Source organism: Pangasianodon hypophthalmus, chromosome 20 (genome assembly GCF_027358585.1).
Source record: "Pangasianodon hypophthalmus isolate fPanHyp1 chromosome 20, fPanHyp1.pri, whole genome shotgun sequence".
NCBI lineage: Eukaryota > Metazoa > Chordata > Actinopteri > Siluriformes > Pangasiidae > Pangasianodon > Pangasianodon hypophthalmus.
This window is the reverse complement of record NC_069729.1, coordinates 20523580-20544259: the sequence shown is the minus strand read 5'-3', so window position 1 is coordinate 20544259 and position 20680 is coordinate 20523580. Positions and strand designations below refer to the sequence as shown.

General features: G+C 38.2%; 3 protein-coding genes across 3 annotated transcripts in view; 1 reads left to right on the top strand and 2 right to left on the bottom strand.

Moving 5' to 3' along the window:
- The window catches only part of ankrd52b (ankyrin repeat domain 52b), a 34939-nt gene extending 27401 nt beyond the window's left edge, over positions 1-7538 (bottom strand). Inside the window, exons 1-9 of the mRNA XM_053227282.1 lie at positions 7219-7538; positions 6192-6275; positions 6021-6099; positions 5103-5173; positions 4810-5013; positions 4635-4722; positions 3748-3890; positions 2753-2965; positions 458-536 (exon numbers count right to left, since the gene is read on the bottom strand). Coding sequence (XP_053083257.1) covers positions 458-536; positions 2753-2965; positions 3748-3890; positions 4635-4722; positions 4810-5013; positions 5103-5173; positions 6021-6099; positions 6192-6275; positions 7219-7245 — 988 coding nt within the window. The 5' untranslated portion in view covers positions 7246-7538. The remainder of the gene's footprint in view (positions 1-457; positions 537-2752; positions 2966-3747; positions 3891-4634; positions 4723-4809; positions 5014-5102; positions 5174-6020; positions 6100-6191; positions 6276-7218) is intronic.
- A 2099-nt stretch (positions 7539-9637) lies between these two features.
- LOC113537911 (coenzyme Q-binding protein COQ10 homolog A, mitochondrial) lies at positions 9638-15165 on the top strand. The gene is made up of 5 exons (XM_026932617.3): positions 9638-10197; positions 10898-11044; positions 12861-13053; positions 13515-13616; positions 14399-15165. The coding sequence occupies exons 1-5, from the start codon at positions 10109-10111 to the stop codon at positions 14564-14566; spliced, it is 699 nt and encodes a 232-aa protein (XP_026788418.1). The 5' UTR covers positions 9638-10108; the 3' UTR covers positions 14567-15165.
- A 379-nt stretch (positions 15166-15544) lies between these two features.
- On the bottom strand, positions 15545-20061 carry cnpy2 (canopy FGF signaling regulator 2). Its single transcript, XM_026932618.3, has 6 exons — positions 19921-20061; positions 19654-19756; positions 17806-17921; positions 17517-17714; positions 17187-17283; positions 15545-16182 (listed from the first exon to the last, which is right to left on the bottom strand). The coding sequence occupies exons 2-6, from the start codon at positions 19748-19750 to the stop codon at positions 16139-16141; spliced, it is 552 nt and encodes a 183-aa protein (XP_026788419.3). The 5' UTR covers positions 19751-19756; positions 19921-20061; the 3' UTR covers positions 15545-16138.
- Positions 20062-20680: the final 619 nt, after the last annotated feature.

Here is a 20680-nt window from a genome sequence, read left to right as displayed (position 1 = left end):
GAATATTGTCGACATGTGAACGTGTCTCTGCGTTTCTGGGATTTTCTTGGCGTGTATGAACAGGCCACGTCTCTTCAATGTCCTGGGAAAAAGCTGAGAGTGTGAAAGAAAGAAACCTGGGAAATGATTCTCTGGTAATTTTTAGGATTTATGAGTTGCTGTTTTTGTTGTTTTTTTTTTCCCCACTTCGCCTGTCTTTTTTGTTAATTGAATTTCAAAAATACAAAAGACATTCACTTGACATAAACAGTACAAACACAAATTAAAAAACAACACTAACTGAATAAAAACTAAATTAAAGGGCATCACAAACATATATTACATTCATTTAACAAAGACACAGTCTTTCGGATTTATTTTATAGATTCAAAATAAATTTCACGAGCTTACTCTGATGAATATAAAATATTCCTAAGGATTCATGTGTGAAAGAGTTTTAAAGAGTATGATGTCGTACCATTTTGAATGAGGATCTGGGATCGAGTGAAGCGACCGTGAACGGCGGCCATGTGCAAAGGGCTTTTCCCCTCCTTAGTCTGAAAAATAGAAATAATCAAAAGTAAGCAACATTATACATTAGCAACAATAATATCGCAGTAATAAATCATGTATAAAAAAATTATTATACTGTCATTAAGCATCAGTACACACTCTCTTTAAAATGCTACTGGCTATAGATTTAAATTACAAATATTTTCTATTATAATATCGTAAAAAGAACAAAAAAAAGATGTAGAAAGTTTCCCAAAACTGTATCGAAGCATCATTTCAACAGAAGCTTATTTTTTATTATTATTAAATCAATTAAAAACTAATCAGGACAGTGAATTAAAAGGTCCTGGATTATTTTTAATAAATTTTGATCAACAGGTAAATTTTTAATTCTTTGTCTCCGGTAGTTCATGTTGTAAATTCTTTTGCAAAGACAATCCAGTTTATTGTGATATACTCTGTATTAATATTGATTTTCTTTGGAATATTATGAATATATTAGACATTAAAGCATTAAATAAAGCATATAATCAAATAAAAAATATATAAGTATATACGAAGAGATAAAACTGTTTAAATGTGATAACCACAGTTCAGTTAGGCTGCTTTCACACTAGAGGTTTTTTTATACAGCATTTGGGAAAAATAATCAGTTCACATCACGTGCCGCTCACCTCAGTGCTAGAGCTACACTACGGTCACTTTTCTGCTAACTGGACCGGTTAATTAGCAAGCTTATAGCCTAAACATTCAGATTTATTAACTACAAACATCAGGTTCAGGTCTTTACTTCTTCTATTCGCACTCTGAGCTGCAGACTGGGTATGAAGGCAAAAAAAAAGTGACAAGATTTCAATTTAAAGAGCTGTTGAATTCTTACTAATGAAAATGAAACATCATTGAGTTCATAACATAGAAATCTAGTTGGAATTTATTTTAAATGAAGTTCAAATTAGTTTTAGAGATTCAAATTTCAAAATTCACGTTTTCAAAAAAAAAAATACTCAAAGAAAACAAAGGAGAAAAATATCTCATGCAGCACCGTTATATCCGCTAAACCGCTGAGTTATTTTTTTCAGTGTGTACGTCGTCTTTCAGTTTGCTTTGACACACACACACTGAGAGAGAGAGAGAGAGAGAGAGAGAGAGAGAGAGATGGAAAGAGCGAGAGAGAGGGTGACAGAGGGAGAGACACAGACAGAGAGAGAGAGAGACACAGAGACAGAGGGGGAGAGAGAGAGAGAGAGACAGAGACAGAAAGAGGGAGAGAGAGGGTGACAGAGGGAGAGACACAGATAGAGAGAGAGAGACACAGAGACAGAGGGGGAGAGAGAGAGAGAGAGAGACAGAGAGAGACATAGAGACAGAAAGAGGGAGAGAGAAAGGGTGACAGAGGGAGAGGGATATAGACAGAAAGACAGAGAGAGGGAGAAACAGATAGAGACACATAGACAGAGAGAGGGAGAGAGAAAAAGAGAGAGACAGAAGAAGAGAGAGAGACAGAGACACAGAGAGAGAGACATAGAGATGGAAAGAGCGAGAGAGAGTGACAGAGGGAGAGGGATATAGACAGAAAGACAGAGAGAGGGAGAAAGAGAGAGAGACAGAGGGAGGGAGAGAGAGAGAGAGAAAAAGAGAGAGAGGGAGAGAGAAAAAGAGAGAGGGAGGAGACAGAGAGAGAGGGTGACAGAGGGAGAGGGATATAGACAGAAAGACAGAGAGAGAGAGGACGAGAGACAGACAGAGAGACAGAGAGGGAGAAAGAAAGAGAGAGAAAGAGAGAGAGAGAGTGAGAGAGAGAGAGAGAGAGAGTGAATAACAACCACAAATTAGCTATCATGTGTGTCATGTTATAATCCCTCGATTCCCCCGCACTCCCGCTGCAGACTCCCGCTAAAGAACACACGATGGTTAAAAAACAGATTTCACTTTTGATTCAAACCCGCGATTGCCTTGGCGGTGTTCTGCTGATAGAGAGAGAAAAGCGCACGACGCTGTAAGAGCCGGAGGCGTGTAACGGCAGGCGACGCAAACCGCCTCCAGGCTCGACTGCCTTTGCCTAGCGCTGAGTAGCCCAGATGTTCAACTCTCATTTTTTGGTAAGAATTCGTCTAGCTGAAGCTGAGCACTGAAATCAGAAACCTGAACACATCTGAATACAGATACATGGTTTTGTTTAGAAAATGTGAATTTAAATACGTGAATCTCTGAATAAAACTAAATTAAACTTCGAGGAGGTTCAAAATAAAAGTCTTCCGACCTGCATGTTGATGTCGGCGCCGTTGTTGACGAGCAGCTCGAGACACAGCGCTCCGTTCGTGGACACGGCGGCCAGGTGAAGCGGAGTGAAGCCTCTGGCGTTAGCCTGGTTAACGTTAGCGCCGCGGTTCACTAGCTCGTTAGCCACAGCCTCCTGTCCGTTATAACACGCCATGTGCAGAGACGTGTTCCCAAACGCATTCGCCTCGTCCATCTGGTGGAGGAGAGGGGAGGAGAAACAAGATTTTTTTACAATCGTTTCATCAAAGCAACCATTAAATAAACATTTATTAATATTCTCGTTAGTGTCTTAACCAGATCTGTAACACTGACGAAGCTCCTCGTATAAACAGAACAAAAAAATTACGGCGATCAAAACTACCACCATGTAAATAACTTTTTAATCAGGAGAACCGATATGATAAAATCATTCTATAATATATTAATATATCACAATTATATCACGACGCAGCAGTGCGAGCGTTTCGCTCTTCAATTATTATAGAATCTGCCAGAATATTGTTCTTAAGGACATTTTTTTAAAGCTGCAATCAGTCATTTTTAAAATTAGTTGTAGACCTGTAATAATTACATCATTTCATAGACACCTCAGAGAAAGTGTCATTTACAATCATTCTATACGATGAATCTTGCTCATTTCTTTAATCAAGGCTTTTGTTTGCATTTTTCCGGCCCTGAAATTAGCTCCGCCCTTTGCGTGGTTTATTAAAAGGCAACTCATAAAGCATATTTAGGCTCAGTAGAGAGGTTGGAAAAAACAGGAAGACGTGTCAATGTTTTCAAATGTTTACATTTCACCTCGCTATAAGGTAAAATTACATACTGCCGCTTTAAAATTCAGCACATTTCCAGCACATGTATTTAATATGTAGAGATGTTAGGTAGTGTGATAGACAGTAGTTCACTAGAAGGAGTAAAAATGTCAGAAGAAAAAAGGGTACAAACGTAAATAAGGGTTTAATCCGTGGTTTTTACCTCAGCGCCGAGGCGAAGCAGGTGCTTGACGACGTCGACGTGGCCGCTGATAGCAGCTACGTGGAGAGGCGTGTAACCCTGTTTATCTCTGCACGCCACATCAGCACCGCAAGACAGCAAGAGCTTCACGATCTCCAAACATCCTGCAAAAATTAAAACAAGACATTGTGTTGCATTCAGTCTAAGCATTCATGTGCTTTCACACTTCACCTTCATCATACGTTTTAATCCGACTAGAAGCAACTGCACGGCAGACAGTATGTTCATAACAGGGCTTCTGATGCTTAAAAAGATCAACTTTGCAGAAAAAAAAGCACAGAGTGACAAAGAATGACTTTCAAGCACCTTTTTTTTTTTTTTTACCTCCTGACCAATCAGGTCGCAAGTTAAGACAAGGGCCAAGCGAGAAAACAAAGATGGAGGACAAAGTGCCAGTGAAAAACGTATTCTTGACTCTTGTTGTTTGTGTCTGAATATGTTAAAATGCCAATCTTTTGATATTGCAATGTATCTATAAATATATAAAAAAAAAGGTTTAAATATATAAAAAAAAGGTTTAAATATATAAATAAGCTTTTATACGTGAAGCGTTATCATCACACACGCAGCTCAACCCCGAAGACCAACAACCTCCTCACCGTCAGAGCTGCACCAATATTTATTTCATCTGCATTACTGAAAATAATCGAGATAACAAGCTAGACTAGTTAGTTAGCTGAAAATAGCTACGACTGGTAAGAGTGTTGCTATGGTTACAGCGTGCACATCGTGTGAGCATTTAGTTCGTATATCGGCACTAAAGAAGCTCCGACCGGCAATGTTTCCGCTTAAAAAAACACAAGAGTGACAAAATAAAACGACGGAGACGAGTGAAGAAGCTGAGTTACCGAGGTAAGCGGCCCAGTGCAGAGGCTGTCGCTGCTGATTATCCCTCACACTCGGGTCGGCGCCTTTGCTCAGGAGCAACGTCACCATCTGAGCGAGGAGCAAACAAACAGGAAGAATGTTAGCCTACAGCTAGAAAGATCTTAAAAACAGAGAGCACTTTGGCGTATGCGTGACCTCCGTGTCTCCGCTGTAGGCTGCGTGGTGCAGAGCCGTTCTTCCGTTCTGATCCGCGACATCCACGCTGCTCATGAAAGGCAGCAGAGCTTCAGCGCACCTCAGCGCCCGGTTCGAGGCGGCCACGTGCAGCGGCGTCTGACCGCCGAGCCGACTCCTGGACTCGACCTCTGACCCCTGACTCAGCAGCAACACCACTGCCCTCTAAACAGAATAAAGAGAACAACATGCAGGAAAAGGAGAGAGTGCAGGATAAAAAAAAGCTGATTAAAGGAAAATTGAAATGTTCTCACGTCGTTCCTGGAAGCTGCGGCTCGATGCAGTGGAGTCAGACCCGCTTGGTCCTTAGCGTTAACACGAGCACCTGAAACATGAGAAGAACATTATTATCAGAAAGACTCGGGTTCTGCTCGGGTTCTCTCCTACTGAGGAACTCCACCGGCTTCCCAAACCACCCGTGATCTGGTTAGAACCAGCTTGTTGAAATGTTCTTTATTGTTTATTTTATTCTGTTATATATAAAACTTTATTATATACATTTATAAGGAACACCTGTACACCTGCACCAATCAACCAATCACGTGTCAGGAGCGCAATGCCATAAAATCACGCACATACAGGTCAAGAGATTGAGTTAATGTTCAAATCAAACATCAGAATTGGGGAAAAATCTCAAAGATCTCGGTGACTTTGACTGTAGTATATTTGTTGGTGAGAGACAGTTGCAGTTTTCACAAACCCCAGTCTGTAGAGTTTAAACAAAAACAAGAAAATGCAAAAAAAATATCCAGTGAGCATCAGATCTGCAGGCCTTATTGAAGAAAGAGGTCAGAGGAGAATAGCCAGACTGGTTCGAGCTGACAAGAAGGCTACGAGAACTCAAATAATCACTCTTTACAGCCGTGGTGAGCAGAAGAGCATCTCAAAACGCACAGTATATCGAACCTTGAGGTGGATGCGCTACAAGAGCAGAAGAACACATCAGGTTCAACTCGTTTCAGTCATGAAAAGGAAGCTACAGTAGCTCGACTGGTTCATCCTTTTACTCCTGATCATCTGCACTGAAAATCAGTTTTAAACACAGACTCAGGAAAATAACTTCCTGGAGGAGTAACACGCTCCTGCTTTCGTTCGTTTCAATGAGGCTGATTTAAATAAAATACAGAAAGTCCTGATAACGTCTGCGTACGTATCAAGCGCTGGAGTCGTACCTGACTTGACGAGAAGGTCCATGATGCGAACATCACCCAAAAAAGCAGCAGCATGCAGAGGGGAACGAAGATCTTGGTCCTGCAACAACAACAATTTATGTCCTAAGCACATTTGTGATCATTTTAGTGAAATATACGTCATTTAAACAGGATTATCATACGTTCACCTACCAGTGCATTGACATCTTCTTTCTTGTGCAATAAAAACTTCACCTCTTCTACATTTCGGCTGAATATCGCCTGGACTAATGGGGTCTGGAAGACAAAAAAAGGCTGTTTAAATCCCAGACCTATCAGAAAACCAGCATTATTGTCTCCCCAGCATTATTTAATTCAAATTTAATAGCTACATTCATGTATGTGCTTCATATATTTACTTACATCATAAATAGCACTGCAATAGGATTAAATTAGGCAATCAATTCCTTGTTTTTTATAAAATAAACTTGGATACATGAACAAAACAAACACAATAAAAATAGTTTCCTGTATTATAATATTTTCCTTAATATTAATGCAAATAAGAAACTGAAAAATACTCAATAAAGCTGGTTAAATTAATAATATAATAATATAATGTACTTAATAAAGCTAGCTGAATTAATAAGTGTAGTTTAATTTAATATATAAATCGAATTAACTTCAAAAATCTTAACTAGCGTCAATCATGTAAAGTTAATTTTAAAAAACATCTTTGTTATTAATATATGTTGGCTATATGCTAGCTAGCATGTTAGTGTACCTTTAAATAGTTTTGCCGATAATTTAAAACGCCACGATTTATAAATTGAAATAAATATTGCACACAGGAATATATTATATATATATTATAACATAATAATAACATTAATAATAACAACATAGCGTTAGCTTTCATCTGCTAGTTTTGAGCTAAACGCAGCTAGCTAACATCAGATGCAGGAATATTAGCTGTTTAGCTAGCTTAGCTGCACAGCTTTCACCAAAAGTGTTAGCATTAATGATGCGCTTTGTTTAAATGAAGCGCTAAACAGCTGCATGATGAACAGTTTTTTAAGAAATGAGAAGTAAATAATAATTTAAAAAAAACATTTAGTGAAGTCTGGTTTACAGGCCATAGCTTGTGTAATAGTGAAGCTAAATGCTAACTGAATGCTAAGCTAAAGCAGTGTTGAAAGCAGGTTTTTTTTAAATGTTTGTTTAGTGTTTTATTCCGTACCTGCTGTGTGATGTTTAAAATCCCCATCTCTCTCTCTCTCTCTCTCTCTCTCTCTCTCTCCAGAATCAGTAAAGCTCAAACTCCTTCATCAGCACACACACACACACACACAAACACACAATGGGTCCGCCTACTGCTTGGTGCCATTTAATAATAATTGTTATTTAAATTATATCACTTTTATAAAACATGCAAAATAACATACACCATATGGCCAAAAGTATGTGCACCCCTGACCATCACACCCATATGAGGTTCTTCCCCAAACTCTAACCACAAAGTCTGAAGCACACAATTGTATAGAGCGTCTCTGTGTGCTGTAGCATTACAGTTTCCCTTCACTGGAACTAAGAGGCTCAAACCTGTTCCAGCATGACAATGCTCCTGTGCACAAAGCGAGCTCCATGAAGACATGGTGTGTGAAGGTTGGAGTGGAAGAACTGGAGTGTCCTGCACAGAGCCCTGACCTCAACCCCACTGAACACCTTTGGGATGAACTGGAACACCGACTGAACCCCAGACCTCCTCGACATCCCAACATCAGCGCCTGACCTCACTAATGCTCTTGTAGCTGAATGAACACAAATCCCCACAGCCACGCTCCAACATCTAGTGGAAAGACTTCGGGATGTTCAGCATGCACCTATGGGTGTGATTGGTCAGGTGTCCACATACTTTTGGCCCTATAGTGTAAGTGAGATCAGAAACTAACTTGTTTTGTGAGGAACTAACTTTGATGTTCCATAACATTCAGTGTAACTTTCAACATATAAAAAGTATGACTTTACATTATTTAATAAGTAAAAAAAAATTAATTATTGGCTAATTGTTGTGGTTAAGAGGAGTAACACACTTGTGGATATACTGTTAGAGGAAAATAATCAACTTCGGGGTGGTAAGAGTGACTATGCTTCATCACACCACCATGTCATTGATTTATTGTTTTTTATAACAGCAACACATGGAATGTGAAAAATTTATTCCTTACATATGTTATGGATCACTAAATTAGCTTACTCAGTGTAATAGCATCCCAACATCAGCGCCTGACCTCACTAATGCTCGTGTAGCTGGATGTAGACCTGTCACGATAACTACATTTGCTGGACGATATATTGTCCCAGAAATAATCGCGATAAACGATATTATTGCGCCGCTGATATAATGATAATATAATAGCATAATAATGCAAGTACATCCGTTTAATTCTTAAGAATATTCAGTATTGGTATTGGAACTTAAATTAAATATGTTCTATCTTCTACGACAGAAGCAAGTTGTAATATTATGTTTATGTTGTGTATATATCTGATTAATCTCATACGTGTATAGGATGCGTTTCGGTGAGTTAATTAACCCGCTAGTGAAGCCCTTCAGTTTCCCTGGTGTTCATTCACTGACATTATTGACTAGAACTGGATTATTTGAAACACTAGAACTATTCTTTCTAAATTTATCTTCTTCTTCTTTGAAAAAAAACATTGTTAGTGCGTTGTTAATATCTTGCGTGTCATTTTTTCAACAGTATGTTTTAATTAAAATCAGTGCTAGCGCTCGCTATACATCTTAAATTCGAATGCACACAGTTTTTACATTCAAATGTGCATTTTCATCTTAAATTCGACGAATATTCGAAGTTTTTCGAAGGAATTTTAATGTGACAGCCCCAGAGCAGACGAGAGGAATGGCTATTATGTTTGTGACATTCATTCTTATGTAAACAAACACGTATGTAAACACGACGGGTGACATCGAGGTCAGGAAAAATGATCGAGGTCATGTCCTGATATTGTACGATAAGTCGATAACGTGATTATCGTGACAGGCCTAGCTGAATGAACACAAATCCCAACAGCCACGCTCCAAAATCTAGTGGAAAGCCTTTCCAGAAGAGTGGAGCTTATTATAACAGCAAAAGAGGGGAACAAATCAGTGTTAATCCCGTGGTTTTGGAATTAGAGGGAATTTAGCAACACAAAACAAATACATTTATAATGCATATATAATGTAACATACGTATAATGTATGTTTATATAAATATGTGAGTATATAAAGAGCAAACTTCAGTAGGACAAAGCAAACACGGCACATATCTGTAAAAATTTTTTTGCTATTGATGTCTCAGTGCTTGTACGCTGTAATTTTTCTCTGCATTGTATGAATAAATACCTATTTAATAAATATCTGGCAACCACTACCTCAGCATAAATCATTATCCAGACTCTTGAGATGTTAATATTTTTATTATTTATAGATCTCATTATTTAATTTATTTATATGTGATCAAAATGTGTATTTTAACATTTTCCCTACCTATTTAACCAAACATTAACTTTTTTATATTACTTGATTTTAAATATATGTGAAGACGTTGGACATTTATTAGGCTGGATTTCTTGGGCCAATCTGGCAACCCGGGTAATGACGTGCCCCTTGCTGATAACACTCCGCTGTCAAATGAATGTGTTCGTTATTTTCTCAGCATTTTCCTTTCGGTTTTAGTGCCTTGAGATACACTTGACAAGCTTAAAAACACGGTCACTGGGTAAAATAAACGTTTTAGACGTCGTCTTTAGGCGAGAACGCGAACTATTTCAGTTGTATTTAATAAGCGGAGAGCTTATTCGGTGCTACTCTGTTAGCTAGCTAGCGGTTAGCATTGCGCTACCTCAGCCGGTCGCTGACCGCTAGCCTGCTATATGGCTGCAGGTTTCAGCCGTAAAATGTAGTTTTTAAAGCCGTAAACAGCTGGTTTTTTTTTTGTCGTCAACATGTACGTGGTTACGTAAACCTTAATTACATGGTGTGTTAGAAATTAGTTAGCCGGTTAGCTCGGACGGTAGCAGTTTATATCAGTGATGTTCGGTTTGGAAACTGGAGGTTGTATTAAATGGCGGGTTGGATGAGCGCGCGCCGACTGTGTAGCCGAGCGGCACTGAGCTCACGAGCGCCTCTGCAGGAATCCGGCGCGCGCGTCAGGTGAGAGAAGATCTGCGCATGCGCACTGCATTCAGTCCACGGGTCAATATACAGCGGGCGGATCATAATAACAACAACAACAATAATAATAATAATAATAATAATGCACTTTTTATTCCACTAACATTTTATTTCTGGACGATTATTGTGTCCAACCACAGAACGAAAAGCACTTACATGGAGTTTTAAACCCAGAAACTTTGTACAGTTTTATTAAAATTCAGGTTTGAGTAAAATTTAACATTAAATATTTATTATTTGTGCCTTAGCTTTAGATTTGTTAATAAACATCTCCTTATAAGACACACATCAGTGCGACCTATTGGATTGAAATAAATTAGTCAGGTAATATTATTATTATAATTATAATAACTTAATAATAACTGTAGCATCTATAACAATAGTAATAATGATTGATATAAATCTGTTATGCGTAATTATAAATAAATTAAATGGATTTGATGGAGCTTTCTTTCTGTTATAATACTATTACCAATAATAACATGTGTATAATACAATACGTCGGTTAGATTTATAATAATAGCTAGATAATAGCTGTAACATTTATATCAGTAGTAGTTGTAGATGTTTATTTAGAGATTAAAGTAAATATATTTGTAGATGGAGGAGATTTTTGGTTGCGTTGGGGCCAATACTTTGTGCTCCTTGTGTGTGACGGTTGTTTTCGCGTCGTTCGTAGGCACTTGGCAGCGTGTGCGGTCTTGCTGAGGAAACCCCAACAATGGACGCCGTGCTGGAGCCAGAGAGCAACTTCAGCAGCACCAACGCGAAGCTTCATCAGCTTCCCCAACAAGAGGAAGCAGTACTCAGAGCGACGCATCATGGGGTCCGATAAATCATATATATCATGATTTTTCATATTTATCACTCATCACACTCTGTATACACGAATCCTCGGTTATTCTTTTGATCAGTGGTGATTAAACGCACGTGTACGCATTCGTTCTTCATCACATCCTCCTTTCATCGATTTACAAAAGCACTGAAATTTATATGAACGAATGAAAGCCTTTATTGTCACTGTATATCTCTGTATACAACGAAATTAGGAGCACTGCTTCTGACTGGTGTTAGAAAAACAAACATATAACATTAGACAATAAATAAGACTATAAAGTGAGTATACTGTATACAGTCTAAAGTATATACAGCAAGTGATTAAGTCATAATATTGCACATTGAACATTCAGAACATTCTGAATAAGTGAGCAGTGATAGTATTGCACATTACCCTCTACACTGGTGTAAACAGTTTAGTACAGACACACAGATGTACAGACTGAAATGGAATAAGTGACCGTAGTTGAGGAAGTGACCAGAGACAGTAATTGCACATTTACATTCTATATTTAGTGCATTTGAGAGTTTTAAGTCCTGATAAATAAAGTGACCAGGTGATTGACATTCTACATACGATATTAAACAGCAAGTAAAGACAGAAGTAGAGATTGATGAAATAAGTCACTGGAGTTGGACACAGTGATCAGAGGTAGTATTGTACACTGACATTTTACTTTTAGTGCATTTAGAGTTTATAGTTCTGATAGCATTTGGGAAAAAACTGTCCTGAAAGCGAGTGGTCCTTGTTCTTAAGGATCTGTAGCACCTGCCCGAGGGTGTGACGTGTCCTTGATGATGTTTTCGGCCCTAGTGAGATAGCGGGAGCTGGCAATATCCTCCAGCAATATATTACTATATACTGCTTCAAAAATAGGAGATTGACCTTATTTACGAAGCGTAGGTATGTACCGATCATCATTTATACAACATATTACAATATATTACAATATTTAACACACACTGGTCTTATAAATCAATAAATATGAACAAATTTATTCGTAAATCGTGAATGTGGAAAAAATAAAACTTTTCATCCTGTGCTTCGCTCGTGAGTTCGTGTAAATTTTCTGTATAAGGAGACTCACTAATGTGAACCTCGACCGATCGACCTCAACGAGCTGTTCAATCAGGACAAAAGTAATGGCACCCTATAAAAGAAGGAAGCGTTAGAGTGTGTCTTGTGGTAGCTGAACTGCTTACTTGAAGATTTAGTGCATGCACCATTTCACCATTTAGTGGCCATTTTATCATTTTCAGCTTCTTTGACCTTTGCCTTTTATGGAGTTTTGTAGGCGTGGCTAAATGTAAACACGCTCGGTAATTCACAGAATGTTGACGTTTTCGACAGAACGGAAAAAAAAACTTTTCTAAATCTGCTGGGGATTTTTTTTTGTTTGGCTTAGACATTAAAACATTTACACACAACTTTATAAAAATATAGATAAATAAGGCTCAGCGTTATTACCTGTTCAGAACTAGGGTAATGTTTGTACTTCATGGTAAAGTTTCTCCAATTCGAAAAACGTAGGAATTTTAAGATAGCGCTCATATTCAGTTCTCCATTTATGACTCTCAAATGAGCAAGTTATCAAGATATGTAGGGTTTTTTTTATGAATATATTTAGAGCATTATATAAATTGTTATTTTTATCCTTGTCATGTTTTGACCACACTTAAAGTCGTAGTATTCCACAACATGTTTATTTATTTATTTATTTATTTGCAGTTTGGAGTATTTGTGGACTAAAAACAACATTCAGTGCTACATTTAGTGTATGTTTATTGTTTATTTTCCTCTTCAGATACTCGATGCAGGAGATGTACGACGTCGTAGCCAACGTGGACGATTACAAACACTTTGTTCCGTGGTGTAAAAAGTCGCAGACGATAATGAAGAGAGCGGGACACGCTAAAGCGCAGCTGGAGGTGGGGTTTCCTCCGGTGGTGGAGAGGTACACGTCCATGATCACCAACGTCCGCCCGCATCTCGTCAAAGTAAGTCCCGTGCAGCTCAGAAACGCGTCTAAGCACCGAGCGGTTTCTCAAAAGTGTTCAGTTTTCCGAACACGTGGAAGAGCAAATTGTTCTGCACGAGCACACACAGTTGTGATGATGTTTCTGTATCTTCATCTGACATTAAAAAAATAATAAAATGATAACAAACATAAATAAATTTAATCTATCTTTAATCTTACTATCTATCGAGCAATGTAAAGTGTTAAAGTAGCACTTTGTCCACCATTTTGTTTCACAGCCAGAAATCAAATTTCATCAAATAAATATCATATAAAGATTTCTGCGTAAGATCTACGATAATAATTGAAACACACCCCAGGTTGCCATGGAAATATCTTTGGTACATGGCACACGTCTTGATTTTGTTTATTCTTAGCATTTTTTTTAGGCAAGTGATCGCAGTTTTCTGAAACACGCTCCGTTCATGTTTCTCTCTCCAGGCCGTGTGTTCGGACGGAAAACTTTTCAATCACTTAGAGACGATATGGCGCTTCAGCCCGGGCATTCCCGGATATCCCAGGACCTGCACGGTGGATTTTTCTGTAAGTGACAGAAAATCCAGTCACGTATATAAGTATAAAACTTCTATTTTACGATTAAATTCTTTAAAAAGAATAAAAGGAGTGCACAGACACTCAAAGCTTTGCTCCAAATGTGACTGGAATAGTTAGAGATGATGAACATGCATGATGGCATGCAAGTGTTATTGCGTCATAAAATATAACAGCCAATCATCTCCCTGGGTTGGGGGTCCTAATTTGCATATTCATACAGTCCTGATGAAGGTAATAATATCAGTGATTTGGTCCATTTTCAAGTTTTGTAGCACCAACACTTGAATTCAAATAACCGTATATATTATAATTAATCGTACGATAAGCAGCTTCAAGCGACGATGACTGGAAATAAACCTGAGGTATTTTATTCAGAGTTAATTTTACATTTTTATCATGACAGTTTCAATATTTCTTAATTTTGTGAAGCTACATCATCTTAACCTGCTACTGTAGCTGTAAAAGCTCCTCGTCTGAAGTCAGTGTTAATTAGCGTAAGTCTACGGTAATACGGTTACCGTGGAAACTGTGACTACCTGTACACTTCATCTGGAGGGCAGGCAACATTTTAAAGTCCTATTGGAAAGGCAGCGTAAGGACTGTTGCCTTTAATTAAGGGTCCTTGAATGTTAATCGAATATTAGGCAAGTACCGAGATTTAAGAGTATTTAACGTTTAACGCGATTAGGACCGTTTCTAAATTCTGCATTCTAAAAGTAAGTGATTTGAAAACGAACTCTTAGGAATGAATTTCCTTTCTCCTTCTCTAGATCTCGTTCGAGTTTCGCTCGGTCCTGCACTCCCAGCTCGCCACCGTGTTCTTCGACGAGGTCGTGAAGCAGATGGTGGCGGCGTTCGAGAGCCGAGCCGGGAAACTCTACGGCCCCGAAACTCGCATCCCCAGAGAACTCATGTTCCATGAAGTGCATCAGACGTGAAACGGCCGCAGCGACCTTGCCAGACACACACACACACACACACACACACACAGACGATTTTATTTTTTATTCCATAGTCATCGCCTTTCTAGGTCTTGACGTGGAACCATTCTGTGTCTGAGAGCAAGAAGGTTTTAGCTGGAGGGTGGGGTCCTAATTTTCTCGGGCATTATGATTGGTTAAAACCGTCGTTTTCCTAAACATGAAATAATTTAGGTGTTAATTCTGAAGCAGCGATATTACGCTCCTCGTAGTACACTTGAGAACACCTGTTTTAATGCTAATGACATTTTAGGTGCCATCTTGGATTATTTATTGCACCAGATTATTATACTGTCGAAAGCTGTAATTACTGTAAAGTGCAATTTGTTGGAAGGATGAAGATTTTGTTCCACTTTAAGCGTGACTGTGAACGTGGGCGATACGGCGACTGCATCGTGCCACGATACTCGTAGACGTTTTCGCACACATCGCTGGAGTTGGTATGGTGTATCGTGATGTTATTTATCACGATACTGATAGTCATATCATCATATCGCCCAACCCTGGTCCACATAACTTAAAAAATCTGACCATTATAATAAATAAATATAATAATCTATGTTGGATTTCGTTGATTTCACTGAATTCATTCTGTTCCTCTGATAAGTCTCGTTACATCACAGATATCTCCGTAACACGAACGACAGACTTTTTCCTAACGTGGAGGTTTTAGAGAACATTATCGAATCACTGAATTTATTTATTTATTCAGTGTTAAATGATTCAGGAGCTGACAGCGATACAGCTCACTCACGATATTGTGTAATGTGTGAAACTTACTCAGCGTTTGTAAAGTGTCTCTGAGAAACACTGAGAATCTTACATCATGTTTTATTTTTTTCCACCGTCAACTACGACACCGGTTGAAAAAAGAAAAAAAAATGCAAGGATGTTCTTGAAAATGTGTGAAATCAGTAAAGACTCATCAACCACACGTTGTGAAAACATGTTTATCAAAAAAAAAGACAGACAAGTGACAAAAACGTCACACAGGAAACACAAGAGCGTTAAGTTGTACAAAATCTGGATCTCTGGACGGAGAAAAGTCACAAACAGGCACAGAGACGCATGTGACGTTAAATAACAGGGAATAAAAATAAAATAGATCTAAACAAGAGTTTTACATCCTGCATATGATGCATATTTTAATGCTGTTAGACAAGTGGAGAGAAAGAACATCGATCAGATGGGAGTAATTCCTCAGGATGGCTTCGTGGCTCATGATACACACACACACACAAAGCGGTAAACTGTGTGTGGATGGTCACATGTTCCTCTTGAGGCAGTTTCAGCATCATGATTAGACGAGCATCAGTGTGAGCCGTGTGTTTACAGCGCTGAAGGCTGAACCCGAACACACACACACACACACACACACACAATCTGCACAAAACCAGATTCATCAAATGTACATCTGAAGCCTGTTTGAAATAAATCTGAAACGTCTCCGTTTAATCCGTGCTAAAAGTTCAAATCTAATCCCACTGCACGTGACGTGATGTTAGAATATGAATGCCTGTGATGTCGATGTTAAAGCTCATCGTGAGGTATCTTCAGCGCGTGGTCACACAGATCTGCAAACAGAACAGACATTAAATTAGACCACTTTTTTTTTTTTTTTTTTTTTTCAGAAATACGAGTCCCAGAGAAGTTAAAGCTGTGATTTTGTTCTCATTCAGTTAACGCTGTTCTTGTGGACACAGAAAATCTGAATCACTGTTGATCTTACGATGGCTACATGAACTTCTCCACTTTACACCTGTCTAAACTCCATCTTCACCAATCGCAAGGTTGAAGTTACACGTCCTGCCCACAGAGATTTTATCAAAACTGTTCCTGCCAAAATGGTCCCTATGAACAAAAGCGAACCTAACAAACAACAGCCGACCCGGAGAATGAAAATGAACGAAAGTCAATCAAACAAAAAAAACAACAAAAGAACAAGTCAATCAACCCAACAAAAGCCAAACCATCAAACTAAAACTGACCCATCAATCAAAAGCCAAACCATCAACCGAAAGCCGATGGCTCTTTCCATATTCATGGCAGGAGCTAGATTATAAATAATAAATGAATAAAAGCGTATAAATGAATACATGGGTAGAAATATGTAAGAACAGGCACACAAACATTATGAGGCAAACAAATAAATGAACACAACTGAATAGAAGATATTTTAAAAAGTAAAACCATTTACTCAATGAAAGAAAGCCGACCCAGGAAACGGAAACCTACCTATTGAGCAAAAGCTACGTTAGTGAGCGTAGCTTCTGGTTAACTCTATACTCAGAGTCTCAGACAGTGAGCTGTCAATCAAGCGTGGTCATTAGCATATTAGGCCACGCCCATGAGGACAGCTCGGCTGCTGTTTTATCACACGTTTGAATGTTTAATGTAACACTTGCGCTTGTTATCCATCAACTATTTGTAATATCGCCCCCGAGACTTTCACTACATCTCTTAACAACTTAACAACCCTTAAACTCTAATCGTTTAATAACACTTGAATCTAAAAATCTGATGGTCAAGTGGATGAACAGAATAAAAAGTTATTAAAGATGCAGTAAGAAGTTCGGACCTGTTCTCTTGCTGCAGAGTTTGTCTTTAACGTTGTCCGTCTCATGAGAGAAGAATTCGATAATTTCGTCCTCGTGCTGCTCCACGATCGCTTCACACTGCGGGGTTACACACAAAACGACTACATTTACTGATTTACTGCTTTTTTCCTAACAATCAGTCATTACAAATAATACAGATTGATGTTATTCAGTCAGAACAACCGCTACGTTATGATTATTAATGGAAATTAGAAAAGAAGAGACACTATTGTAGGAAATAAGATTAGTGCTTTGATTATAATGTCGAGCTAAAAGAAACTCCTCAAAGCAGAAAAACTCTGAATTCTTACTGCGAACTTTAAGTCGGCCGTGACTCTCGAGTCGTAGGAGACGTTAGAAATGTCCGGGGACGTGCCTTCGCGTGCCATGAACCTCACGTACACGTTACGATTTGTAGCAGAATCCAAGGTTTCGCCGTAATCCTTCATCTTCTCACACACCCTCTCCATCAGCTCGAGGAGATGGCCTTCTGAACGCGCAAACGGAACCTGAAACACGGACGATACAGCTGGTACAAACACGGAGACGAGGTGAAAGACAAAAAGAAAACGAAGTGGAAGAAAAGAGAAACAGCTTTACGTCTTTAGTCGATTGGCTGCCATCGGGATTGATCCTGAACGAACCGGTTTTGATCATTTTCTTGGGGTCTACCTGTGCTATGGCCCATTCCATCTCATCCACCAACGCTCTGCATGCTGTGAATGAGGACCGAGAACACACACACCATCACACACACACCGTCACACACACCATCAGGGTTTATGTGGTGATCATGCATCAAAAACTAACAGTAAAATACTGAGTGACGGTTGATTATTTTCCAATAACAGCGTCCCCACACGTGTATTTCATTTCTCTTATACCACAGCAATCTGTCAGTTACATTGTTGTTATTTATTAGAAAATGTCATATCATACTGTTTATTAATTTATAGTTTCATTTAATGTCCATGACACAAGTTAGTTCCTGTTCTCGCTTACGTTATAGCAGCTATAAACACTCGTTCTCTCACCAGCTGCTCTTTTTTCTCTCTCTTGAAGTTAATAAGACACAAAAAAATAAAACCCAGCTTGTCACGTTATTGAGAAACTGCAAAAATCGTGAAGTTCTCTTTGTTGGAAAACTTAAAGTTACAGCTTTACCTCTGACTGTTACAAAGCGCTGACACTGGAGACTCCTTCCATAAATGTCACATAAACATCTCCTTACAGAGAACTTCACCACATCACACACGTTTTTAATTTTGTTTATGTTTTTGTTTATGTTTTCTATATTATTTTAGAAAAGCCAATGGAGCAGATTAATGATATTTGAGGATGATGTGTTGTTTTCTTAATAACAGATGAAGAAAAAAAGATTATTTAGTGTTGATGAAAGAGTATAGATGAGTTTATGCAAGTCGCTCTAATTATTTTTTTTTTATTACAACTCACAAATTAGAAGTTATATAAGTTGACTACATCTGGGAAAAAAGGAAAAGTAGCAGAGGAGGAGGAGGAGGAGGAGATATAAAGCCACTCCTGCAGGTTTTCCTCTAAGTGCTGAACTAATAAAGTTCAGATTTTTCACCTGGACATTGTGTGTGATGTGGATGCGTTAAACCAGTTTCTGAAGAACATCGGGACTTTTCCCGAGTCCTAGGTATCGTCAGTATTTTTTATAACTCTAGACTAATTTTATATATACATACACACAGATCTGTGCAAAAATCTTGGCACCCTATTTGATTTTTAGTACAAACTTTGTTATAGATGTTTATTTTCTGACTTCTACATTATTGATTCAGTACAAAAACATTTTAGATTCCAAACATTAGTTTTCCAGCACAAAATGAAACGTTACAGAAAAATGTTTGTACGTCAGTAAAGAAAGCAGCAGATTCCATAAGAGACACTTTTCAGATAAAAACATAATGAAGGCTGCTGGGTTTCGCTGCAGAAATAAGAAGCGAGTCGACAGTCAAAGTCTCCAGAAGAACTGTGGCTGCTTCTGCAAGATGCTCAGTAACACTTCCAGCTCATTTCCTTATAAAACTGCACACACTGCACCTCAGATACTGCTTTATTTATTTAAAGTGAAGGATCGTCACATTAAATACTGACTTTGTTTCATTTATTACTGTTTACTGCTCTTTATAGGATTTTTTTAATGTAGAAACATTTAATTTCATTATTTTTGAAGGCATCTTTGCTCTACAGCATTTCTTTGCAAGACTTTTGCACAGTACTGTATATATGTGTGTGTGTGTGTGTGTGTGTGTGTATGTATATGTGTGTGTGTGTTTTCCCCACAGACTATTTAATCTAGCAGTATTGTTTTGGTAATATTTTCTCATCCAGCATATGAGATATGATATTCTGTGTCCTCATCCCCCAGCCCTGGTGTCACTGCATCTCCATCCTCATCTCCATCCATCACCTCCATACCTCCACACTTGATGTCCTGACTCTGCCTGGCTCCTTGCACTGCCACGGTCAAGGCCAGCAGAACACACAGGGAGAGGAAATACAGCAGCTTCGCCATGTTCACCTGCAGATATAAAACACAACAGAAATCTGCACCATCTCAGCGTCCATGCCACATTTACACCCAGTTTCCACACAAACACAACAAATCTTACAATCTGAGGAAGAAAACTCACACTCCAGTCAAACACACACTCTGTAAAAGTCAGCACTGAGATAAAAACTTACACTTTTATTGAGTTTTATTGAATTTTCAGTCACAGTGATACACAGTTCTTCCACGCTGGTCCATAACTCGGAACTGATGACGTGACAACCGGTCCGGGGCTGCCCCAAGATCTGCCTGACTGAATCTCTGAAGGACCCCAACACAAATTTCACCGGGTTTTTTTGTTTGTTTGTTTTTAGTAATTCGTTTATTTTATTTTATTTTTTTAATGTACTTATTTACTATTTTAAAAAATCAATATGGTCTTTACTTAATAAGAGCTTTATTTAAAATGTATTTATAAAGGATATAGGATATAAAGGATAAATTAATAATAATAATAATTATTATTATTATTATTATTTATATGGTGCCTTTCTCAAATCTGAGGTCCCTTGTAATAAATATTTAGTAAAATTTAACTATATATATCTCTTTCATTTAGTAATATTTAACTATATTAAATCATATTTAATAAAGAAATTGTTTAATAAATTATTTAATATTTAATAAATAAAAAATAATTTAATACATTTGATTTTTAAATAATAATATTTAATTTTAAGCAAATAAAATAGAAGTATAATAAATGTAGAAAGTATTTCTGAACAGTTTTTGTAAATGTTGTTGCTGACATGTGCATTGATGTGCATTGAAGACGTGACTGTCTCCAAGATCATCACCACACACTCCAGCCAGAAGCCGTGGATGACTGCAGAGGCGCTGCTGAGGACCCGAGACTCCGCCTTCAGAGCAGGCGACAAGGCGGCCCTAAGAACA